A 19871-nucleotide genomic window follows, 5' to 3' on the forward strand; every position below is an offset into this window, starting at 1 on the left:
CACACACACACACACACACACACACACACACACACACACACACACACTAAAATAAAAAATGTAGTCCAGCTGTGTCCCCACCCCCTTCCAAAAAAAAAAAAAGAAAAAAAAAAAAAAAGAAACCTTTCGAGGGGTAGGACAGGTGAGTTAAAGCCAGTAACTGGGCTTGCCACATAAGCCTGGGAACTTTTCAGAAGGTATACCCATGCTAAAACTGCCGCTGGGTGGGGTGAGTGGTTGGTGGTTGTCCAGGGGAGGTTGGTTGTGGCTTGTGAGTAGTCATGATCAAAGAAGAAACAAGAAGAAAGAAATTAGATTCAGATCTCTTCTCTCTCTCTCTCTCTCTCTTTCTCTCTCCTTTCCTCTCCTCTCTAGCCTTCTCTCTCTCCTATCTAGTGATAGGGGTTGAAAACAGAGGGATAAAGGCTGGAAAAGAGAAGAACTCACAATACAGTAAAGGTCAGTTGCAGTAGGGTTTGGGGTGGTGGTGACCTTGAGGTTTGGAAGGCTACGGGATCCTCAGAGGTCGAGCCATCCGCAGCGGTGGACCTCTATTGTAGAGCACTTGCAAGGCCCTGGATGCAATCTCCAGGACCTCAGACGCAGAAACACAAGACCCAAAGCCAAGCCACAGGCAGGCTTTGTCTGCAGCCAGGAAACAGAATTCCAGTCCCTTGTTCTGCGTCTTTGTTCTTCGGCTTTGGGCTTGTCATCCGATTCTCTTCTCATCACTCCTTATGAGACATGGTGCTGCCTCCTGCTATCCTGGTGACTACGTTTGGCCAGCTCTGGGCACGTCTTTTGTTCCATGCATCAGGATCTGGCAACTGGCCTGGCTTCTTGCTGGGAACTGAATCACCTTAGGCTGCCCCTGGTTTGGTTTGGCTTTTTGAGCCTCAAAACAACAGTTTGGATTCATACGTCACTCTGGACACCAAAATAGAAGCCAAGCAAATTGACGATTTACCTTTTTCTTAAAGCTATACAAATATTTTTAAAGTAATGGGCAGTTAGAGCACCCAGGAAGCAGAGGCAGGGCTGGGCTTCATAGCAAGTTCCAGGACAGCCAGGGATGCGCAGAGTGACCCTGTCTCAAAATAACAAATAAAAATAATTACTACCACCACCCCTACTAAAACAATTACAATAGGCAATACAGTATGGTATGGCAGGCCTAAAAACCAGTGATGGAGGCAGGAGAACTGTAAGAGTTCAAGGCCAGCCTGAGCCATATGGTGAGTGTAAAGCCAGCTTGAGCTACAGACCCTGTCTGAAAATCAAAACAAAACAAGAACTGGTTAAGCAGCTCCGCCAGCAAGTATTTGCTTAGAAGAGCAAGGCCTTGAGTTAGACCCCACCACCAAAACAAAATCATAGGCAAATTTCTTAATCATTTTGTCTTAAGGGAAACATTTAAAAATATTCTTCAAACAGTCCAGAAGCCTCCAAAAGAATGATCAATTCAGCTATTAAAAACAAATTGCGTCCATAATCCCAGTGCTGAGGAGACTGAGACAAACAGTACATGGAAAGTTCAAGGCCAGCCTGGGCTACAGAGTGAGATCTTATTTAAAAACAAATGAATTTAAGTCCAAGTGTGGTAGGGCTGGAAAGATGGCTCAGGGAAAGAGCACTGACTGCTCTTCCAGAGGACCTGGGCATGACTCCAGCACCTCTGTGGAATCTCACAATTATCTGTAACTCCAGTTTCAGAGAATCCAACACCATCTTCTGGGCTCTGTAGGCTTGTGGCTTAGGGCCGTTTTAGTCACACATCCTGAAGGCTGTGTGACCAACACGGATGAACAACTCAGGAGAGGTAAACTGGGAAAGCCTGAATCTTAGCAGGTGTGGAGAAGAGCTGGGCTGCTTGCTGGTTCTGCTGGGGCTCAACTTCTTACCAAACACAGGCTCCCGACTAGCCAAGAGCAGTTCAGGCCAACCTACTGGAGATCCTGCCTCATGGAGCCTCCCACGAAGACATGCCCTCCTAGAGCTACACAGCTCAACTCAAATGCTACTTCCTTGACTATAAAGAACTGTCTCCTGAGTCGGCATGCATGCACAGCAGCTCCTGGGCCCCCGGCCACCTCTTCCTGGTATTCCCGAACCTCATGACTGAGTCCCACGGAGAATTAGAATACCTGTCTGCTACGGACATCCAGACAATGTCTGCATCAAGCGCCCTGTGTCTCTTGGACGATACCCAGTAGCTGTGGTAGTTTTCCTGGCCACGGGAGATGTCCCAACCAAGAGTTGATTAGACCTTCTTCGTTGCCATCTTCTTGCTGCTGCCAGGGATGCGTGCTCTCGGGATGATTTGTTGAGGCTTATGACAAAATCCTCTTCTCTGAGGTCACCGGGACGCTCTTCCTCAACATGCAGGAAAGGAAGGCAGATTGTGCCAGGAATCGAGGTTGGTTCCGAGGCCCCCACAACTACTGCCGCTAAGCCATCCAGAGGCAGAAGACAAAAGATACTGCCATCCCACCCACCGAACTGGCCAAACAGGTTTTCTAGTGAGCCTGGAAGCTGGTGGTGCTCATCTGAGTCTAGCTGGGGAAACATGGCCTGTTCAAACCCCCCCCCCCCCCACTCCCCAAGTTCAGGCTGCCTTGATAAAGATAAAGGTAACAATAAATAAGCATCTAAAACAAAACAAACAATAAACATCAGTTATATCACAGCACTCAGTCATAAGTGTAGGGGTTAGAGGCTCTCTTCTCTTCCGTCAAAACTTGGATTCATCTGCTCATCGTAAGCTTCAGCTTTTCTTTGTTTTTCTTTCTTTCTTTTTAAAAGATGTATTTATTTATTATTTATACAGCATTCTGCCTGCATGTTTCCTTACACACCAGAAGAGGGCGCCAGATCTCACTATAGACAGTTGTAGCCACCATGTGGTTGCTGAGAATCAACTCAGGACGTGTGTGTGTGTGTGTGTGTGTGTGTGTGTGTGTGTGTGTGTGTGTGATATGCACAGTGTATATCTGCGGATGCTAGTGAATGTAAAGTCCAGAGGAGGATACAGCAGTCATTCCACTTAGTTCCTTTGAGGCAGAGTCTCTCACTGAGCCTGGAGCTTGGCTGGGGCCTCATAACCTCAATGAGCCTCTTGTCTCTGCCACCCTCAGTGCTGGGGTTACAGATACACCCAGATATAATTTTTTTTAATTTTTTAGAAAGATCTATTTTTTTTTTATGTATACGAACACTGTTTTCATGCACAGCAGAAGAAAGAATGAGATTCCATTACAGATGGCTGTGAGCCACCATGTGGTTGCTGGGAATTGAACTCAGGTCCTCTGGAAGAACAGCCAGAGTTCTTAACCGCTGAGCCATCTCTCCAGTCCCAGATATAATTTTTTAATGTGAGTGCTGGATCTGAACTCAGGTCCTCATGGTGGCGTAGCAGGCATTCTAACCCACTGAGCTGTATTTCCAGCCCTTGAAACTCATTCCGTGTGTATTTTCAGTCAACAGGTAACTGTGATGCTTCCATGCCAGGTGGCTTCTCATTGGTTGGTTAAGGACTATTGGTCTTTCATCTTGTACGAGAGCGGCTGTGCTGGCTCTTGCCCTATCTTAAACAGCAGCCCTTCCTGTGGGCTTCTGGTCATGTATACCAACACTGCTAGGTTCTGGGTTTTGTTGTTATTTGTTTTATTTTGCTTTTGAGACAGGGTCTTGCTGTTTACCCTAAGCCGGCTTTGAACTCTCCATTTCTCTGCCTCAGCCTCTTCAGTACGGGGATTATAAGTATGCTCCACCACCCCCAACTATTAAAAGTATTTTGACATGCCAGGCATGATTCTAAACATTTCACGGCCAGTAATGGCAGTCATCCGACCTCTTTCATCTGTAGCTCTGAAATCACACTCCTTCCTCTATCTGACCCTGTTCCCATAGGCTGATCTCTGTGAACAGGATTGGTGGGCTTCTCACTGTGTGGATCTAGTAGAGACCCTGCTGGAGTTCAGAGAGACCCCCTTGGTGGCACACAGGATTGCCCGTCTCTTGGGATGGCATCCTCCTGGCTGCACTCATGCTTTCCCTTCTAGCTTTCTGAGGGTCCTGCTGGTCCCAGACCTGAGGAGTCCTATTATCCTTTGTAGGTTTGTTTCACGGTGTTCTAAAAACAAACAAACAGCCCAAGAGCCAACTCTTCTAATCCGGCTTTGAATTTCCCAGAAGAGACTGATGATGCTGGTGCCAGCCAGCCAAAGAGCAGGAAAATTAATCAGTCCATCTTCTGGACAAGAAATCTGAGGTTTGGAAGAACTGTCAGGAAAGAAAGACTCAGTGCCACTCACTCAGTGAACCCCCAAGGACTGCCTTGCAGTCCTGCCTAGAGGGAGCCAGATTCCCACCCTTCCTTTGCCCTTTAAATCTCCATTGAGTGACATCATTGTTCTCTGTCTGCCAAGAATCCAACGTGGTTTTGAGTCTGTTACACCAGAGACCCCTCTGGGCTTTGAGAGACCCCCCAGAACTGTGCTTGCAAGATCTAGGCCATTGAATGAAATATTCTGGAGCTTGTGGGTGGGGCTATGTGAATCAGGTCAGCCAAGCATTATAATGCTCTGGTCACAGTGATTGGTTCAGGACTGGCATTCCACAGTTCAGTCAATCATAGCTAATGATAATACCTTTGTGGGACCGTGTTGTATCTTTTCTGCCACTCTACAGACTGATGGAGCATAAAAGCTGGATGTGGCTGGGACCGCCATATAGATAAAGTACTTTGACGGTATTGGGAATTGAACCAAAGGCTTCCTATGTGCTAGGCAAGGCATCTACCACTGAGCTAGCTACAGTCCCAGCTCAGATAAAGGACCAGAAGAAGAACCAGCAAATGAGAAAAACTGAGTTCTATGCTTTCATTTCAGAACAAAAATCTATCGCTTTGAAATACATCTGACCCTTTCATAGTTACTTTACATGAGACAACACTTTTCCTTTTCCCCTACAGTAGGGTAGAGTTCAATTCTAGAGTCCCACCCTCACCATTTATAGTGAATGGAAAGAGTTCTGACAGAGTGGGAGATAGCCTGGCATGGGAGAAGAAGACTGCATTAGCCAGGTGAACGTCCATGCATCCATCAACACAAAGGTCACTATATTTGCTCAGCCTTGCAAGAAACTGTTCTGAGGCATGCCCACCAGAGACCGCTACACAGACACTCTTAAAGCTGGAAAGAAAGTCTTTATTGCTGGCCTCTGGCTGCACAGAGAACTTACAAAGCGTGCAGCTCTGAGCCTTTTGTCTTTTATGCAGGAGAACCACATCCTGGTTGTCACACTTCAGTTAGTAAGAAGCAGAACCACAGAAGCCAAAAATCAAGGTTAGTACATTTAGGGACTTTGCTGGAACTACGGACAAGGTCTTTGATGGATTGGGTCTTTTTTCCCATTTTGGCAGGCGTTGGGGCCTATGTGCTGGGTTTAAAGGTGAGACGCCGCCTCTAACCTAGCGTCACCGGTTACAGAATGAGCTGCTCCTTCCTGCTTCCTTCCATGCTTCGAAAGCACATACGCAAAGAGAGGACGCCAGCAAACAGGTCTGTGACAGCCCCCCTCACACTGTTATAAGTGTCCGTCACTGAAACCTTTATTCAACTAGTTTTCTGAATCTTGTTCATTTCGGAAGCCTTAGTTTTTAGCGAAACGCCTTGTGTCAGGTGGATACTCTTTTAACACTTGCTGACTGAACAAGCAAATGAAGGAGGACAGAGCAGAAACAATAGGAACAGGCGGGGGAGGACGCGTGGGGGCTGCCCCGGCACTGCCAAGAAAAAGTGATCACAGTCTTAAATCTGTTTCTGGAGCAACACAGACTTGAGATTAATATTAATAACCATTTTGCCCAGTTGACCTGGGCAAAATCCCTGGAGTGAGATTACTAAGAGCTGCCATTTGTTGCACGCCTCGTTGGCAGGTGTTTTAGAGTGCGCTGAATGAAAGCTTCCCCTGGCTTGGCAAAGGAAGGGCAGAGGAAGGATGGACTGTTCAGTCTCTTTAGCCTCAAAGGAACTTTTTGTAGTTGCTGTTTTGTTTTGTTTTTCGAGACAGGGTTTCACTGTGTAGTCCTTGGCTGTACTGAATTGTAGACCAGGTTGGTCTCAAATTCACAGAGATCTGCCGGCCTCTGGCTCCCCGAGTTCTGGGATTACAGGTGTGTGCCACCACGTCTGGTTAAGGGAAGAAATTTTAAGCTAATTATAGAAATCACCTTGTTGCTACTTCATGAGTGTAATTTTGCCACTGTTATGAATCATAAATATCTGTTTTCCAGTGGTTTTAGGCAACTATGGTGAAAAGGGTCATTCAATCCCCAAAGGGGTCATGGCCCACAGATTGAGAACCATCGTTCTATCTCAACCACTTGCTTTCATTCATTCACAGAACTACTTTTCACACAGTTAATTTATTCTCTTATTCATTATCTGTTGCTTCTTTGTCCTCCAGGGCAGAAACTACTATCTTATCTCTCTCTCTCTTTATCTAATTTTTCTTAGAGATTTATTTATTATTTATACAGTGTTCTATGCATGTGTTCCTGCACACCAGAAGAGGGCACCAGATTTCACTATAGTTGGTTATGAGCCACCATGTGGTTGCTAGAATTGAAATCAGGACCTCTGGAAGAGCAGCCGGTTGCCCTTAACCTCTGAGCTATCGTGCCAACCCTGCCTATTTTATTGAGACAAGGTCTCTCTATGTATTCCTGGCTTTCCTTGAACTCGTTATGTAGACTAGGTGGGCTTTAAACTCATAGAGGTCCTTTTGCTTCTGCCTCTTGAGTGGTGGAATTAGAGGCCTGGGCAACCTGCAAAGCTCCTTGTAGATGAGCTGTTACAAGTTTCTTTTGCTAAAAAGTACGTCTCAGTTGGGCTATAGGAAAACTATAAGAAAGTTAAAAACTTGGCATCTCTGCCTTCCTTTTGTTCTTTATATTGTCATGTTCCAGAAAAACCTGCACTTACCTTGGGTTTCAGGAAAACCAGGACTGACATAAATACCTTTAGGACAAGGGACTGAAATGATCACTAAGCAACCACAATCCTCAAAGGAGAGACCAGTTCCCAAATGAGGGTAATTACCTGTGAAGGCAGGGCTGCTCCTGAGGGAAAAACTTTTATCACCAGGGAGGCAATTAGTTATCTTCTCTAGTGAGGGCTGTAAACCACCTCTTCCAATCTTGCAGATCCAGGACTGCTATGATCCTCCTTGGCCACACCTTGACCAACACTGTCCATTGCTCATACTTCTTGCCCCTTGCCTCATTCTTATTCTGTTTAAATCTAAAGCTCATGCAGGTGTTGGAAAGATCAGTGAGACCTCATTTGGGGTCTCACCAGATCACTTTATCTGTCCCTTTCCCTGTGTATGGTCAGTTATGTAGCCCAGGGCAGCTCTGAGTGTGACCGTTCGCTTATTTATCATGAGGGTTCTCTTGCATGTTTTGTTTGTGATTCCATAGTGTGGTGCTCAAGCGTCAACTTCACGGGTTGGGACTTCGTGTTTCGGGGCCAGTGCAGTGAGTGTTGTGCTCTGCACAGTGCATTTTCACACCTCGGTGGCAAACACATCCTTAATTCCGGCACCTAGGACCTGTGAGTTCCAGGACAGCCAGGGCAAGAGAGTGAGACCCTGTCTCAAAAAGACCTTCCTGTGGCACTGTCAGCAGGATGGACTGCATCCCAGCAGCTTTGATTGAATCTCCTCTCTTCTCTGTCTCTTTCAGTTGGCTCATTAGGGGGAAAGAACCCCACAAACACTTGAACTCAACACCCTTTTCCAACATCTATAGTAGGCCCCAAGAAACCATTTAAAAAATAAAATTAAAGTCCTGTAACACCAGAATTCCATCTTACCAATCTCAAACTATTTAGGAGGGTACATCATGTCAAGGTCTCTATGGGGTACAGGTTGGCCTCAAATTCATATCAGTTCTTCAGCCTTCCAAATGCTGGGGCTCACAGGTGTAATCCTGTATGCCTAGTTCAAACTTTTGTTGTTGTTGTTTTCGAGACTGAGTCTTGTTGCTTAAATGATGGAAAATCCCAACCATTCTATTTTACCAATAAGGACTCAGGAGCCAGATGCTGGGATGAAAACCAGCTACCTAAGAGAGGCCGAGTAAGCACCCAGCTGACCTTCCTTCTCAGCTCAGGTTCAGATGGAAAAATCCCAAAAGGCTCACAAGTACAACTGACAGCCCAGAAAGAAAAGGCCAAAAAACCCAAGGCTGAAGTCTTGCTAGTTCAAAGCCTAAAAAGCCAGGGAGCTGAGGAGCTAAAGCCTAAGCTAAAGCCAGACCTTGAACTAAAAGCTCCTTCTTCTTCTCTATGCTGTCTCAAATACCTCTCAACTTGTCAGCTCGTTTCTTGCTTTGCTGCTTGACCTAGGGTTAACTATTACATCTGTTATACAGAGAGCTCTTGGATTAAAAGTGTGTGCTAGGTAGGGCTGGGTGAACATAATCGCCTGTTTATAATAAACAGAAAGTTCTTGGATTAAAGAGGTGTGTTAGGGTTCAAACAAACCAAACAATAAACACAGTTTTACAGTTCACCATTTTTGGGTTCACAATAGGATCAAATATCCTGCAACAGGGTTTCTCTGTGTAGCCTGGCTGTCGGCTGTCCTGAAACTCACTGTGAAGACCAGGCTGGCCTTGAATTCAGAGATCTGCCTGCCTCTGCCTCCCTGAACGCTGGGACTAAAAGCAAGCGCCACCGCTGCCCAGCCTAGTTCAAACTTTTTTAACTTTCTGAGAAATGCTCCATTAAGGGGAAGGTTTTTCTTGTCAACAAGAGAAAACATATCCAGAGGTATCTGGAAGAGTCCAGAGCAGAGAGAAAAAGAAGTACATTGGACATGGCTGGGTGAGTTGGGGTGGAAAAAAATTATGCGGGTTATGAGGAGGATGGGTAGCTGGGGTTGGGGAGCAGCTGATGAGCTGGAGCAGGGCAGGGACTTTTAGGATAGAGGAGGCGAGTAGGGCCAGGTGCTGTTACAGGGACTGCAGGAGCCTGGAGGCTAGCATGGCTATGCTGATAGGTGCCACAGGTATAAGTCAATGGAAAGCCATAGGTATATGTCCCTTCTGCCAGAGGTAAGGGAAATGACTCCTTTTTTGTAGGATGGGAACATGTTTCTAAAGTGCCTGAGGAATGCTGGCTTTTATCTACCCACCAGAAATCCTTCCGTAGCCCACCTGGAGCTCATGTCTGGATAGACGGACTGCCTCAGACCTAACATTGTGTGTGTGTCTGTGTGCATGTATGTGCCTGTCTGCAATCTCATCTTGATGCTAGCGTGGTCCAAAGACAATTTGTGGGCTACTCTCTCCTTTCACAATTGGGTTCCACCTTAGTTGTTGTTCTACTGCTGTGAACAGACACCATGACGGCAGCAACTCCTAAAAGAAAGCATTTAACTGGGTGCTTGCTCACAGTTTCAGAGGCTCAGTCTCCTATTATGGCAGAGAGCATAGCGGCAGGCCTGATGCTGGAATAGTACTTGAGACCTAGATCCTTATTCACAAGCAGAGACACTTTGAGACTGGGCCTGGCATTGGCTTTCGAAATCTTAAGGCCCACCCCCGTGCTACCCTTCCTCCAACCAGGCCACACCTAATCGCTCTGGTTGTTTTCAGATAGTGAGTGTCATTTCTCAAGACTAAGCATTCAAATACTTGAGCCTACGGGGGCCCATTCTCATTCCAACCATCACAGGTTCTTAGTACTGAATTAGGCTGGGTTGTCAGACACTGTGGCAAGTGCCTTTAAAGGCTGAGCCACATCACTGGCCCCATGCCCCTTAAAAATATTGTATTTACATGTGTGCTTGTGTACCTATGTGTGTGCGTACCCTGTAGGTGTTTCCAGAACCCAGAAGAGGGTGTTGAGAATTTCTTGGTGTGAGCCACCCAGTGTGCATGGTGGGATCACAACTGAGGATTCTCTGGAAGAGTCATACACGCTCTTAACTGCTGAGCCCTCAGAGTCTCTCGTAGTCCAGGCTGACCTTGAACTCCGGATCCTCCAGCCTTCAACCTCGGCTTATCGCCTAGTCGCCACAGCTGGCTCAAACCAGTTTTACTTCTTTTAAATCCTTCTAGGATGACCTTCAACTGAATGGTAAGGAAACTCCCTCTTCTTGATCTTCACACACGCAAAAGTAAACTATTGTTAACCAGTTGTTTTTCTTTTGTTCCCCCTTCCCCAACTTCATAAATACCTCCCAGACAGTCCAGTGGCTCGCCTCTGCTTCCTCTAAGCCACTTTTCATCTCCCTGTAAGACCAGAGAGCTACTCTGCTCACTGGAACATTTGTTCTGTGTTTCCTTCTATCAAATACTGTCTTACTCTAGAACTGAGGATGAAGCGAGTTAAGATCGTGACACTAATTGTTTCAATTCCGTCCTGTGACACTTTCCGGTCCTAGAACCCAGAGTTGTGGACTGAATGAATAAAACCCCCAGGAGAGCACGGACCAGCGCCGCCGAACTTCCGGTCCGGTGCCAGGGCCCGGAAAAGGCGCTCAGAAAGGATTCGCGGAATGAATGAGGGACAGAACCGAAAGGGAAACCTCTCCTTTACCAAGATGGCCGCGTGCCCCTTCACCAACGCGGCGGCTCGCGGCCGCTTGGGCGGGGCCCCGGTGGGCGGGGCCAGGGAACCGTCAGGTGCGGCCCCGCCCTCCCCTGCTCTCCCTTGATTCCGGATTGGTCGGGTTCCAGCGCCGCAGCGGGCCGCGGGCCGAGGGGCCGCCTGGTGCTCGCCACTTCCGGCGCGCTGGGCTGTTGGCTGGGGGTGGCCGCGCGGGGCGAGCGGCGGCTGCGGGTGGCGTGCAGGGATGCGGAGCGGGGCTGCCGCGAGGACCGAGGTAGCGAGGACAGCGCGGGCCCGCGGGCCTTTCTCCTGAGTCGGCCGCGCCGCCCAGGCCCGGGCAGCCTCCGCCCCTTCAGCCTCGGCCGGGCCCGTCGCCGCCTCGGGCCGCGGAGGCCGGGGAGTCCCTGCCTGGGCCCGCAGCCTCCCTCTCGGGGGTCGGGCCCAGGCGGGGGGCCCCCCGCGCAGCCGCCTCTGAGCCCCATTTTCTGCTTTTGCCTGGGGTGGGCCGAGGTCTGGATGAATCACTTCGGGGCCCCCCGATGAGGCCGCTGAGCTCCTTGTAAAGGTGCCGGCGGGGCCCGGGTGGGGAACGGGTTGTCTTTGCATGGGCGGGGAACTCCCCGAGCCTGCCGGGACCATGACCTGAACTGTGCCAGCGGGACGCGTCGGTTCCCAAGAGCCAGCTCACCTGAGCCACCCCCTCCCCGGCCAGTATGGTGAGTGGGGTCAGGGACCCGGTTTGGAGGGGTGGTAGTGGGCCTCAGGGCAGCTGAGCCATCGCTTCTCCCTGGGGCGGGGAGAGAGGCGCGTGCGAGCTTGGCCGGTGACACATGCGTGCAGGGTGTGCAACCGGCTGTACGTTCCCATCCCCCCCATTCCCTACTGGATGTCTTGAGTCTGGGAGGGAGGACCTTGGAAATTCCACGGGTGCAAGCCCCTGCCTTACAGTTGGCTTTGCTCCTTTTACAGCGGGTCGTGATTTCCAGTATCATTTATTTATTGATGGCTTACTGTGTGCCATTTCCTTTCCGAAGTGATTGGCTGTATTTAGTTGTTACACTAACCCTTTGATCGGAGGCGAGGAGACTGAGGCACGGAACAGTTCGTTACTCTGCCCAAGGTCAAGCGACTCTTCTGGGACAGTGGCACGATTTGAACATAAGTAGTCTCTTAATATAGAACTGGGTGGATTTTTGGGAAACATTCCGTAGGTTGTATTTGGAGAAATGTAGAGTGGGATTTGCAGAGGATATTGATACAGACGATGGCAGAGTCAGTAGTGGGATATTTGAACATCTTCGATGCTGTTCTTTCTGCTTTATGCGCTGGTCTTTACCCTAGAAAACTATGCATCCTTTCCGATCCAGCTAAAGAAACCTCTTTGGAAGGAAGATAACTTCCCCTCTTTCAGGCCCACTGGCCCCTACCTACTCCTTTGGATTTGTGTGCTCAGAGTAGTTTGTTGAGCACTTGTCTTTGCCATTGTCATGTTTCTGAGCCTTATCTGCCCAGCACAGTGGGCAAGGTGAAGTTAGTCGTCTGATTCATTGCCAGCCTCAGTTTGGCCTGAGTGGTTGATTACCCAGTCTGGCTTTGAGCATCTCCAGGGATGGCATTGTCGCCCCCCCTCCCCGCCCCCCGTGCCTGGCAAATTAGCCATGTATTGGAGATGTAGTCGTTGGTACAGCGTTTTAGCAGACCAGGCTGTCACACTCTTGAGGGGTGGCTGAGTGGTGTGTGAAGTTCTGGTTAATGGAAAGGGGGTTTGGCCTCCTGGGTTTGCAAGCAAGCTGGGTAAACTGCACCGTGACAGCATGGCATAATTTGTGCTATATATGGTGCATACCGAGTATCTGTACTCCATATGATTTACATAAATACAGTAAAACGTGCGTGCACTTCCTCATTTGTACAGACAAGAGTTCTCTAAAGATAATTCAAAGATATGGAACATCTATGAATTCTCATGTTCCTTCAATAACTGTCTTATAAAATGTTTGAATTTAAGCTCCTTCCTACTCCAGACAGGGTCTCTCTACAGAGCCCTGGCTGTCTTGCACTCAGTGCATAGACCGGGCTGGAACTCACAGAGACCCACCTGCCCCTGTCTCCCAAGTGCTGGGATTAAAGGTGTGGGCCACTGTACCCAGCTAAGGTGTGAATTTTTAAATTGTGGCAAGAGGCACTTAGCCACTTAACCCAATTTACAGTTCGCTGGCTCTATGCACATTGACATTGTCGTGTGGTGTCGTGGTCCACATCTCCAGGAAACTTCATCTCCCTGGTCTACTGTACCCGGAAGTGTCGACCCCTGCCCCCTCCTCTAGTAGTTCCTCTCCTAACCACCCTTTCCCTTTCTATTTCTGTCCTAAACACTTTTTCCTTTTGTTTTTTGTAAGAGAGCATTCTCTTTTTGTGGCTTATTTCATTTCATGGAGTGTCTTCAAGGTCCATCCATGTTGTAGGGTGCGCAGAATTTCTGGTCTGTGTGTGAGTGCCCCGCTTTTGCTTGCCCATTCACCCCTCAGTGGCAGCTGTAAGCCTACGAGTATATAGTCTTTTGGTTAGTCTTTATATGCTGCACCTCAGAGAATGTACGTATGAGCCAGATGGGCAGTGTCCTGCCCTCAGGGAGCAGAGCATGTTACAAAGATAGGAATTTGTGTAGAGTCGAGCTAAAGTCCCTCGTGCTCACTCTCATCTCATCCCCAGTAAGTTGGGCATTATGAGATGATTACCTCCGAGTAATTCATTGTGGAGCTGTTGATTTTGTATGGAGACCTTAAGCCTGCAGGAAGTAGCCGCTGTGGTGGTAGATGGATGGGGTCTCTGTCATGACCCCAGTGGTTCATCTGTAGTTGTTTCAGTGGAGGAAGGTCAAGGGGTTGGGTGACACCACCTGTGTCTGCTAAGTTAGGAAACTTGCTTGATTTGTGCCTGACAGGACAAGGGTCTTTTCTTGAGGATCACAGCCCATTATTGCAACAATTCTTTTCCTCTTCGTGTATACCAGCTTATGTTGTGACTGGGGACAGGGTATATTGAAGAGTGGTTGTTGGCAGGCCTTTGAGCTAAGTTGCTCAGGTTGGCCCTGAACTCTTGTCTCTCCTGCCTGAGCTTCCTTTGGGGATTATAGGCCTCTGCTACCAGGCCTGGCCTGGCTACATTTTGACCTTTAAGTTAATTGCAAATCTAAATTTAAATGTTTTAAATGTCTTTTTTAAATGAGTAGATGGCATTAACAGGTAACAACTGTATCTTTGACCAGGTGTGAGACTCCTGCACCAAGAAGAGCATAAGAAAAAGTCTGTTCTTAAAACTTGTACTTTCAGGGTAATGTTCTGCTTGCCTTGGAGGGGAGATGAGACACATTCTGATCACTAGAGATGGTGATAAGAATGATTTTAAAGATTGCTTAGGTGCAAAAGCATTTGTCCAAAGCACGGCTGATTCAAATTAAGGGAACTAGGAGGAGAAGGGAGGCTTCCGGTCATATTTGGATCTTAAAGATAGGGAAGAAAAAGGTCTTCTGAGTAGTCTCACGATCTCTTACACACACAAGAAAGAAAACAGTAGGTGTCAGTTGACTGAAGGGAGAATGAACCCCTGGGTACTTTGACTTTTTAGGCTTCCAAGCATCACCTACATGAAGTGCACTAATACACCACTTTGTCCATCTTTAAGCCCCTCCCCCTTCACTTTTTGATATGGTGCAAAAAGTCTAGGCTGGCCTCAAAGTCCTGATCCTCCTGCCGTGGCCCCCCAAATGATGGGAGACTTGGCGCCTAGCTCCATGCTCAGCCTGGCTAAAATATGTTAAGAAAGCACTAGATAGACTGATTGGCTTATGCAGCTGCAGAGGATCCTCCATTGTAGGTAGTTGGTGGAGGATTTCCAGTAGTCTCCTAGAGTAACTGGAGACTTCCCTTCAAGGAAAAGAGTCCGCCTGCTGTGCCTAGATTTCATTGGTGAGGGAACCAGAGATGATACTGTCTGTAGGATGTGTCAAAGGCCTGCTCTTAAGTGTGGACTTTACAGTGGCCTAGAATTCACTCTGAAGCCTCAGTCTGCCTGCCTCCCGGCTGCTAGGATTAAAGGTGTGTGCTACCATGTCCTGTGAGGATTGTCCTTTTAAAAGCTCTTAAATGTTACAGAATTAATTTATGAAGAAAGGTAAAAAGCTGTACTGATTTGGGAAGCCAAGAATCACAGACTGGGAATAATTACAGGCTTGAATCAGTTGGTGATTTGGATTGGTAGGCGTGAAGGGTTGATAAAAAGAGTTGACAGATTGCCTGTGTACCGACAAAATCCTGGATTTGGCTGTGTTTGTAAATAGGTGGGAGGCTGTGATGGAGGTGATTGCACCTTGCAGCATAGGGTCAAGCTGAAGACCCTTAGATGATTGAGCTGTCGTGGGCACGTCCAAGTTAAGGAGAGCAGGCCGGGGTGTAACCACTTCTGCTTCTTTCCTTCTGCTGCCGAGGACTGAACCCCTAGCTTTGGGTGGTTAGACAAGCACTACTTACTGTTGGTGCTTGCTTTTTGTTTTTGTGTTTTCATGTGGTCCCTGGTATAAGCTGTCTCCTTTTTTTGAAGTGATTTTGTATGTGTGTGTGTGTCTTTGCTCTTGCTTTCTTCATTTTATTAGAAAGCATGTATTTTAAAATGTTCTGTTTGTCTGTGGGTGTGTGCGTGTGAGTGCAGTGCACTTGGAGGCCCGAGGTATTGGATCCTCCTGGAGTTGGAGGCCTGAAGGTTGTGAGCCCCTCAGTCTGGGTGTTGAGAAGCAAGTCCTCTGGAAGAGTGGTGAATGCTCTTAACTGCTGAGCCATCTCTCCAGCTCTGCTGTTCCTTTCTTGATTTAGTTTCCAGTGATCCTTTCTGCTCATGGCTTCAGTTATGACCTGTGTACTGGTAGAAACTAACCTCCTTTGAACATGGATATGCACCTTAGCCTGCTGTGGACATCAGTTAATATCTATGTCATATCTGCCATCTTTCCCTCAGGGTAGTGCTCTTTCCCCTGGCCTAGTCCTGTTAATGATGACCTCATTCTCCCACTGTGCACTAATGTTGAGTCACGTTTAACTTCCTCTTCTGCTGTACCTGTTGATGGTATTGCCAATATGTTTGTGTTCTAACCCTGGCCTTCTAGTTTTGCCTGGGTCAGGCTCTCAGTCTTTTTTTTTTTTTTTTTTTTTTTTTAAGATAGGAACCTTGGTCAGGTGGTGATGGCACACACCCTTAATCCCGGCACTTGGAAGGCAGAGGCAGGCAGATCTCTGTGAGTTGCATGCAGTCAAGACTGTTAAACCAAGAAACCTTGTCTGGAAAAACAACAACAACAAAAGGAACCTTGTATGCTGGCTGGATCCTCCCGCCTGAGTGTGGGATTACAGGTGCTCACCACCACACCAACTTCCTGATGGTCTGTGGTAACTTGACAACCTGTCACACTCCAGAGTCACCTGGGAGGAGTCTGAATGAGGGACTGTGTAGATGGAGCTGCCCAGTGGGCATGTCTGAGGCGTGCCCGTCTGGGTTGTGTTATTTGACGTGGGAAGATAGCCTCCTGTGGATTGTAGGTTTGAGTCCTGCGCTGTATGAGAAAGTGAACTGAGCTCAAGAAGCATGCATGCCTTCATTTTCCTCTTCTTGACTGTGGGTGTGGCCAGCTGTCTGTGCTTCTGTCTGGACTTCTCTGCAGCAGTGGGCTATCACTGTGCACTGTAAGCCAGATCCTGCAGACTGCTTTTTGTCAGGGATTTTATTATAGCAACAGAAATGAAAAAGAATAGGTTGCTCCCACCTTCCATGTACTCTGCTATAACTACCCCAGAGAGTCCCATATAAGGTGTCTCTTAACACATGCAGAACAGTGCTGAGATTCTCTTGGGTGTTGGAGACCAGGGAATTTTTGTTTGTTTTTGTTTTTTGTTTATTTTTCGAGACGGGGTTTCTCTGTGTAGTCTTGGCTGTCCTGGACTCACTTTGTGGACCCGGCTCACCTTGAAGTCCCGCATCTGCCTTCCTGCCTTCCTGAGTGCTGGGGTTACAGATGTTCGCCACCTGGCCTGCCTGAGACCAGGTTTTTAACTAGGCAGCGCTGTTGGAAGCACTTGGGCCCTGGATTGATTCCCACAGGCGGTTTGACTTTATCCTTCTCAGTAGGGGAAAAGATGACTTACTGGATGCTAACAGTGACTTACCTAGACTGTCTTTTAGACTTCCCAAATCATACCTGGTTCTCTTGTCACAGCCTCCCGCTCGTCAGTCCCGGAACTCTTGGTACACTTTGGCCTTTCTTTCCTTCTTTCTCCTGCTGCTTTCTGCTTCTGCTTATCTCTTTCATTATTTTTGCAGGTGAGACCATGTTTAATATCACCCATCACCTTATTGAGGCTTTCTGACTCATTCGTTTAATATGTTACCTCTGATTAAAGCTTTTTTTTGGCTTTTGTTATTATGTAGCAATTAAAAGTTGAAGCTCTAACCCCTTGCCTATTCACTCCTTTGTGTTGCTGTGCCTAGTAATAGTCAGCATATTAGGATACTTGAGTCAGGAGTGGGTAAACCCAGAAGATCAAGGTGGACCTATGAGATTAGAAATGATAGAAGTAGTACTTAAGGAATGTGGTGAGACAGAGATAGAGTGTGACTGTAATCAGCTCCCTGGCTAGTCCATGTAGTCTGTAAAGCTTTTGCCACCAGGCCTGTGCTGGAAGTGAGTAAGGGGAGTTAGGATCAGTGCTGTGTGGATCATGTGCTTAAAGCTACAGACATCAGAGTGAGGGTTGAAAGGGAAGGGGGCTGGTGTTTAGAGGAAGAGAATAGCCTATTAGTTACATTGGGTGCTAACCATTGCTTAGGGGCTCTAACTACTACAGTCTGCTTCCTCATTTAATCCCTCTTTGTGCTGTGTTAACTATTGTAGTTCCCATTTTACAATTGAGGAAGATAAGGACCTTGGCTCTGGGAGAGTAAGGTTAATAGCTTGTCTAAAATTACATGGTGATTGATAGAGCCAGGTTTCAGAGCTAGTTCCAACTTCCACAGCCATGTTATACACAGATTACTAGATATCTATAGTACACATTTACTTAAAATGAAGACTGTTCTGGAAAACTAGTGCATTTTGCCACCTGAACTTAAACCCGGAGAACATTTTCCCCATAGTGGACAGGTTGAGATGGTCAAATCTGCCAGCATCTTTTTTTCTCTCTCTGTCCTGTAAAGTGACAGGATTGAGGAAGTGTGAACACTAAGGACAGCATGGCATAATGGATGTTCACAGGGAGGCTTGCCGTCGAGTTTCAACAGAGAAGCCTGTTAGGCTTAGCATGTATATTAGTAGGTTCCTTCCTCCCCTCCCTCACCTCTTCTTTTTTTTTTTTTTTTTTTTTGAGACAAGGTCTTTTTATATAATCTCAGCTACTTTGCGGTTCACTGTAGCCCAGACTGTAGCCTTCACCTATCAAGTGCCACCGTGATGGATTTAGTAAGCTCATTTTCACAGTTATCAGTGAACAAGAGCCATAGTGCAGGGCTCTAGCAAGGGGTGTTTTATGAGTTGAATGAAGCTGGAACAAAATATCATTGCTTTGTAAATTGGCTAATCAGTCCTGGGAAGCTTGATCCCTTGTCTCAGTGTGTGTTCTATTGGTGTTAAGAGATACCATGACCAAGGCAACTTTTAAAAGAAAGCATTTAATTGGGGCTTACAGTATCAGAGGGTTATTTCAGGCGTGGGGCTGGAGCAGTAGCTGAGAGCTTACATTCCAATACACAGACACTAGGCAGAGAGGAAGTGAGAGACTGGGATTAGTGTGAGTTTCCAAAACCTGAGTCTCCCCTCAGTGACACACTTTCCGCAACAATGCCACACCTCCTAAGTCCTTCTCAAACAGTTCCACCAGCTGCTCACCAAGCAGTCAAACATAGGAGCCTATGGGGGGCATTCTCTCATTCAAACCACCATTTCCTCCTTTTCTTCTACCACAGTGTCACCTGGATAGATTCCTTTAAAGTGATCACATGCTCATTAAGACAGAACCTCTAGGAAGTATCAAAAGGTACAAAGAAAGTAGCAAAAATGGGAGTGTGTGTGTGTAAAATGGGAGTGTGTGTGTGTATGTACACATAGGGAGGTGAGTGCCTAAAATCAGTACTTTTGTTTAGAAAGTGATTGCGATGGTCTTTCTCTCCTGTTTTTTTTTACCTCTTTTCTTCCTGTGTAGGGTGGGGGTGTATGTGTGCCATAGGTAGGCAGAGCACAACCTTGGGCACTGTTTCTCAGGTACCCCTCCCCCAGTACTGGTCTGGAACTCATCTTGGCCAGGTCAGCTATCTTGCTAACAGGGATCCACTTGTCTGTTTCCCCAGCACAGCAATGACAGGAGTGTGCCACCTTGCCTGGCTTTTGTTTGTCTCTGTGTGTGTGTTTTGAGGATTGAACTCAGGTCTTCTGAATAAGCTATCTTCCCAGCCCTCTTCTATTTGAGGCAAAGCTTATTCTGTATGTAGTTCAGGCTGGCTTTAGCCTCCCAAATGCCATTATTATACAAGGACACTACCATGCCTAGATATGTTGACCTTTTTTGGGGGGAGGGGATCATAATAGTTAAAGTTACTGTCACTTGGGTTACAAAAACAACCCTTTATTTTGAAACAATTGCGTGCGCACAGGAAGTTGCAAAACTGGTGTAAAAAATCCTACTTTACCAGGTGCCCCAGTGTCATCTAAACCAGGAAATCAACATTTGATGTATGCCAGTTATCTGTGTATGTGTTCACTTATGTATTTGTGGGTGTGCAGGTGTGTGCATTATATATTTGTGAATGTGCAGAGTCCAGAGGTTGTCTTCCTTAATTGCTGGGTGTCTTCCTTAATTGCTCCCTAACCGTGTTTTTTGAGACAGCACCTCTCATTGAACCTAGAGCTCACAGACTAGAGCTGGCTAGTAGATTCCAGCGATGCCCTTGTCTCCACCTCCCACTGTTGAAATTACACGTGTACATTGCCATGGCTAGTGTAGTGATTTGAATTTGAATGAGGATGGCCTCTGTAGGCTCATAATATTTTAATGTTTGGTTTCCAATTGGTGCACTGTTTAAGAAGGGTTAGGAGGTATGGCCGTGTTGAGGAGGTTTGTCACCAGTGGTAGGCTTGGAGGTTTCAAAAGCCCACACCAGGCCCACTGTTGGTCTCTCTCTGCCTCTTGTTTGTGGATCAGATGTAAGCTCTGA

At 47.2% G+C, this 19871-nt stretch overlaps 1 protein-coding gene across 2 annotated transcripts in view; it reads left to right on the forward strand.

Annotated features, from left to right (window-relative positions):
• The first annotated feature begins 10806 nt into the window (after positions 1-10806).
• Positions 10807-19871, forward strand: part of Xpo6 (exportin 6) — a 95773-nt gene continuing 86708 nt past the window's right edge. For both annotated transcript variants that reach the window (XM_055627399.1, XM_055627400.1), the window contains exon 1: positions 10807-11338. In XM_055627399.1, coding sequence (XP_055483374.1) covers positions 11336-11338 — 3 coding nt within the window. In that variant the 5' untranslated portion in view covers positions 10807-11335. The remainder of the gene's footprint in view (positions 11339-19871) is intronic.

The sequence above is a fragment of the Psammomys obesus genome, unplaced genomic scaffold (genome assembly GCF_907164565.1).
Source record: "Psammomys obesus unplaced genomic scaffold, mPsaObe1.curated_primary_1811, whole genome shotgun sequence".
In the NCBI taxonomy this organism is placed as follows: domain Eukaryota; kingdom Metazoa; phylum Chordata; class Mammalia; order Rodentia; family Muridae; genus Psammomys; species Psammomys obesus.